Below are 5,402 nucleotides of genomic sequence, written 5' to 3'. Positions count from 1 at the left end.
AAGAGTAGTGGAGAAGCAAATATATTTCATCTCCATTGGGAGATCAAGAAAGACTGTGTGGTGGTTTTGCTACAATTTGTTATCTCTGAGTTGGGAGATTCAGTACATACTTTTGAGATTGAACTTCAACAGATGGGGCCAGAAGGCCTGAGCTTTAGGAATGATGGGTGGATTTCCAAGCAGAGACTTCCATTACCTTTTTTATTTTCCCTCACAATTCAGCTGCAATGCTCACACCCCCAACCAAAGTGCCTGAAAAGGGGGATTCCAAGGCTGGCATTCGTATATCATTTGACATAATGGATACATTGCTGAGGACATTAATGCACAGTAAAGGATTCATCTTTTCTAGTTCTCAAATTATTAATTTGTACATTTTTAGAGACATTGTTAAAAGAAGATGGAAAGCTACCCAAAGAGCACCTTGAGCAGATAAAGAGGTGAAGAAGCAAAAACAACATGCATATATAATGGATTTCTCTGTATGAAAATAATCAAATGATCTTAGGATCAAGAACCCACACCCAAGCAAGATTTTCATGCATCCCTGTGTGAATTTAACTCGACAAGCAAAGCATAGACAAATCCTGTCGATAGGGAAATGTCTATGTCAAATGTGAGTGAAGAGGATTTGCATCTGCAAAGAGGTGCTCGCATATACGGAGCGCGGTAAGAGCACATGCCTGTTACATATTTGGAAAGTGGTATAGAGCTGCTGAATCTTTGGCCAGAAAGACACTTCAGAGTAGAAGCATGGTGCCAACCCAAGTCACCATCTTCTCCATCATCATGTATGTGCTTGAGTCCTTAGTAATAATTGTGCAAAGTTGCACAACGGTTGCAGTGCTGTTCAGAGAGTGGATGCACTTTCAAAGACTGTCAGCGGTGGAAATGATTCTCATCAGCCTGGGCATTTCACATTTCTGTCTACAGTGGACATCGATGCTGTACAACTTTGGTACCTATTCTAGGCCTGTCCTTTTATTTTGGAAGGTATCGGTCGTCTGGGAGTTCATGAACGTTTTGACATTCTGGTTAACAAGTTTGCTTGCTGTCCTCTACTGTGTCAAGGTCTCTTCCTTCACTCACCCCATCTTCCTCTGGCTGAGGTTGAAAATTTTGAAACTGGTTCTCTGGTTGATACTGGGTGCTCTGATAGCTTCTTGTTTATCCATCATCCCTTCTGTTGTTAAATATCACATCCAGATGGAATTAGTCACCCTAGATGATTTACCCAGAAACAGTTCTTTGATTCTAAGACTACAGACATTTGAATGGTATTTTTCTCATCCTTTTAAAATGATTGGGTTTTGTGTTCCTTTCCTCGTGTTCCTGGCTTCTATCATCTTACTCACAGTCTCACTGGTCCAGCACTGGGGGCAGATGAAACACTACAGCAGCAGCAACTCCAGCCTGAAAGCTCAGTGCACTGTTCTGAGATCTCTTGCTACCTTCTTCATCTTCTTCACATCCTATTTTCTAACTATAGTCGTCTCCTTTATTGGCACTGTATTTGATAAGAAATCATGGTTCTGGGTCTGTGAAGCTGTCATCTATGGTTTAGTCTGTATTCACTTTACTTCACTGATGATGAGCAACCCTGTATTGAAAAAAGCACTGAAGCTGCAGTTCTGGAGCCCAGAGCCTTCCTGAGGCAGGAAATATAGTAAAGCCCCTGGGGTAAGGAGATTTTGCATTGGCACAGTCCTTATAGTGGAATGCAAACTTGAACACAAACTTCATTCCCTTTCATGTCCACAGATGGCTGCATCTATACATCATCACCAATCTTGCCTGTATTCTGACCCATTCCCTTCCTGTCCTATTCATAGTCCCGAGGTTGGTTTTGATTTTTCTCATGATCATACCAACTCTGCTTAGCTTTAGCCACCACTGCAATTTAAAACATGGGGTGTTCTATATATTACAGTCAAAGTCATTCTCACAATTGTTGATTGCTTCACAAATTCATATAAATCCTCCTTCCTGTCAGGAATCTATTGTCTGTGGACTTAATGCTCACCATACTAAGCCATTAATTCCTCTTTCTAACTTGAGTTTAAGAAGGAAAATGTATTACTATTGCCCACATCCTATTCTGCTGATTCTGGACTTTTATTCAGTGATTTACACACACACACACACATACACACACACACACACACACACACACACACATATACACACACACACACACACACACACACATATACACACACACTTGCCTCTCTCCAAATACTGTCCCTTGATTCCTTTATAAGTCTAGTAGAAAATTAACTCTTCTTTATTCCATTGACAAAGACATTGTATTCTTCCCCAGAATATCATTTGCCCACTCTAGTCTCATCCATGATATCCTTAAATATCAATGATTTCAATGGGTAAAAACTGACAAGTCGTTGCCTTGATTCTTGATTAAATTGTGCTGTAACTCAGAGCAAACATTCTGGAACACTTCCTATATTAATTTGTAACTACTTCTTTTAAAATTTGTTTATTTATTGCCCCATATAACACAGAGAGCTAAGAATCCATCTCAACAACAGAGTAGTGATGTCAACCTACATTTTCTGTACCTTATTTTCCTGTGCTTGTAACAACCCAAAATTCTCCCAGTTGGGTAAGAATATAGGGACCACAGAAAAATCCATTTTGAAATCACCCAGAAGACATCATTGTTCAATATCTATTGCTTTAAACTTCCTCTAACAAGTATCAGATCTTTGCCTTTACCTCACCATGACATATTTTCTCTTCATATTCTTCTTTTCACTGACTCGCTAACAACCAAATATCTCATTAATAACTAACTCTGGGTACTTATTTCTCAGCCTTAATCTATTCCAGACACTTTCAACATATTTCTGCTAAACAAAGAAATATCCCTTTCTGTGTTCTAGTGACAAGGTAGGGAACACAACTTTCCAACTTTTATACATGGTGGCCATATTTGGTGAGCTGAACTTCTGACTCTTTCTTTAGAAGACTGAGACTACTCCTGAAAGCAAACCGTCCGATGGAGACTTGGATATGGGTAACTCGTTGCCAGTTGTGAAAGCAAATTTTGGTGCCTGAAGAGAAATGGATATTCTTTTTCTCTTGAGTGTGTCACTCTGACATATTTTCCATGTTGAATCCATGTTGATACTGAGAGTATGATTGTTAAGTCAGTAAAGCCTAAAAGACTACTTCCAAAACTTCCATTCAACTTTTCACAGCAGTATCCCTGATATTGCATAGGAAAGAAAAAACATCCTGCCCCACTTGAAGAATGACATGTTCCATGCAGTGTGGTTATCTCCTGGGTTACACTAGCTCAACTGCAGCTGAAGGTGGGATGGAAAATGGTATACTTAGTAATGTCTGCTGAGTAGTCTCACCTGAAGGGATTCTGAGCAGAATAAATCTTAACAATGTTGCCAAGGTCTCCTAGGAGTGGCTTGTAAGCTTGTAAGGAGTTAGGTTGTAAGAAAGAGTTTGGGATCCTTTCAGGGTGAGTTGAGCAAGAGCCAGGGAAACTTGGATTATACCTTTGTTATTTGTGTCTATATTCAGAAGGGTCTTTGCATGTTCCAAAATCTCAGATAGCTAGAAGGAAGGACTGTTCTCTTTACAAGTATATAAATAGAGAATGAGCTAAAGAACCCCCTCGCCCCCACTGTCACACACACGGATACTATTCCAGAAACTAGGGAGTATTTTTAGTGTTCCCACTATTTTTCTTTGAAAAAAGTGCAGTGGAAAACTTATCCATGACATACATGAGGTTGGAGTGTTAAAAACAGCTGAAGGTTGAGGAAGTCTAAAAAAAAAAAGTAGAAACAGAAATGATGCTTGTCCTATATATCTGTGACACCCACAAGTTCCCAAGGAAATCTTCCATCCATTATCTCATTTCAAGCTGGAAGGACAAGTCAAGATCACCCAAGCAATGCTGGAAAACAGACCTAAGAATGTTAAATCCATACTGATGATTATCTCTCACTCTAAAACCAATGAAAATGGAAAGCAAGCAGAGGGATGCTTTTTAAGAGACCAAAGGGTTCCAATCTAGAAAAAAGGAAAAGATTAAAAGGGAGATGCTACAGAAAAACAATAGAGAGAATGTGTCCAAGAACAAGGAAAAACACATGGCACTAAGGGGCTCATGTGTTTCTGTTGTTCAGTCTTCAATACTGTATTGTATGTTAGGCTCACTATGCTTTAGCAGTGAGTGTGTTGTGTTTACTGGAATTGAAAAAGGTATGTTTATAGGTTTGGGGAACAAATGTTTAGAAGCCCATTGGTAGAGTCAGTGAAATTAAGAAAAACCCTGTGAGTACTGCAGGCTGGCACCTGCGAAAATCATTCACTATGTAAGCGTCAAATTATTAGCAACTTGAAAGTAGATCTTTGCCCTTTATACAGTGCCCCCATGATCTTGGTGAATGACTTATAGTACTGTGTGGACTGGCAACAATGGTGAATTCCTAATAACACTTATCATAGAGTCTACTCATAATTAGACTCACCCAGATTTTATTTGCTAGATAAAAACCTTTCTCCTTTACCCACACTCCTACTAAGTTGGGTGCATGGGTTCAGAAACTCCCATTGTCTCCTTTGACTCCTCCTGGTAGTCAAGAGAGTCCCTCACCTTCTCTGAAACACCTGCCAAGTCTTAACTCCCAATAATCTACAATGTAAACCTCAATGTTTGCATGAGGTTATGTATCTTCTCACTATTTTCTGAATGTCAATACCCATGCACAGGATATTTGCATAGGCTGCCTCCAAGCCTGGGAAATGCTCTCTTCACATTTGCTAAATTTCACCTTTCCAATTGAGTGTGCCCTTTTAAAAGGCACTGCCTTTCTAGGCCTACCACTATTGCTGCTTATGCATGAATTTCAAATCTACCACAGGCTTTTGCCCCTCAGAATTATTCCTCTTTCTACTATGTGATGTGGTATCAATGAGAGCTTTGTCACATTGTCAAATTCTACCTTTATTTTAAAATGTTCCTTTGTAGTAGTTTTCTGTGCACAGAAATTAAATTGCAATAAGATAGATAACAACTCTGAATTCTAGAATTTAGAATTAAATAAATATCATGTAATATTATGACTTATTATACTATCAATCTACTGTACCCTACTGAGAAGGCAAAGACAGATAGCAGTGTGATCAGCACATGCTCTTTCACAAAATGAAGTTGTGCATGTTGCTGATGATGCCCATGGTAGATCTATCAGAATATCTCTGACCATTTTTGCTTTTGAGAAGCTCCGGTAGGGGCTGGGATGTTTCATAGCAGGTCCACATAAAAACGTGTTAAGAGGAAAAGCTGCCTCTCTCTTTCTTCCCAGGAAATAGTAAAAGTAGAAAAGGCCCTTGTGTTCTAAAGAACAGGAAATAGTTTC

General features: G+C 39.3%; 1 protein-coding gene across 1 annotated transcript; it reads left to right on the top strand.

Annotated features, from left to right (window-relative positions):
• The first annotated feature begins 753 nt into the window (after positions 1-753).
• On the top strand, positions 754-1,653 carry Tas2r16 (taste 2 receptor member 16). Its single transcript, XM_031380769.1, has one exon. It carries the CDS (start codon positions 754-756, stop codon positions 1,651-1,653), a length of 900 nt encoding a protein of 299 aa, XP_031236629.1.
• Positions 1,654-5,402: the final 3,749 nt, after the last annotated feature.

The sequence above is a fragment of the Mastomys coucha genome, unplaced genomic scaffold (assembly GCF_008632895.1).
Source record: "Mastomys coucha isolate ucsf_1 unplaced genomic scaffold, UCSF_Mcou_1 pScaffold20, whole genome shotgun sequence".
In the NCBI taxonomy this organism is placed as follows: Eukaryota; Metazoa; Chordata; class Mammalia; order Rodentia; family Muridae; genus Mastomys; species Mastomys coucha.
This window is presented reverse-complemented; position numbering and strand designations above follow the sequence as displayed.

Bases quoted from the DNA above. Each gene is read 5' to 3' on its own strand.
- Tas2r16 (XM_031380769.1), top strand. From the start codon at position 754: ATGGTGCCAACCCAAGTCACCATCTTCTCCATCATCATGTATGTGCTT.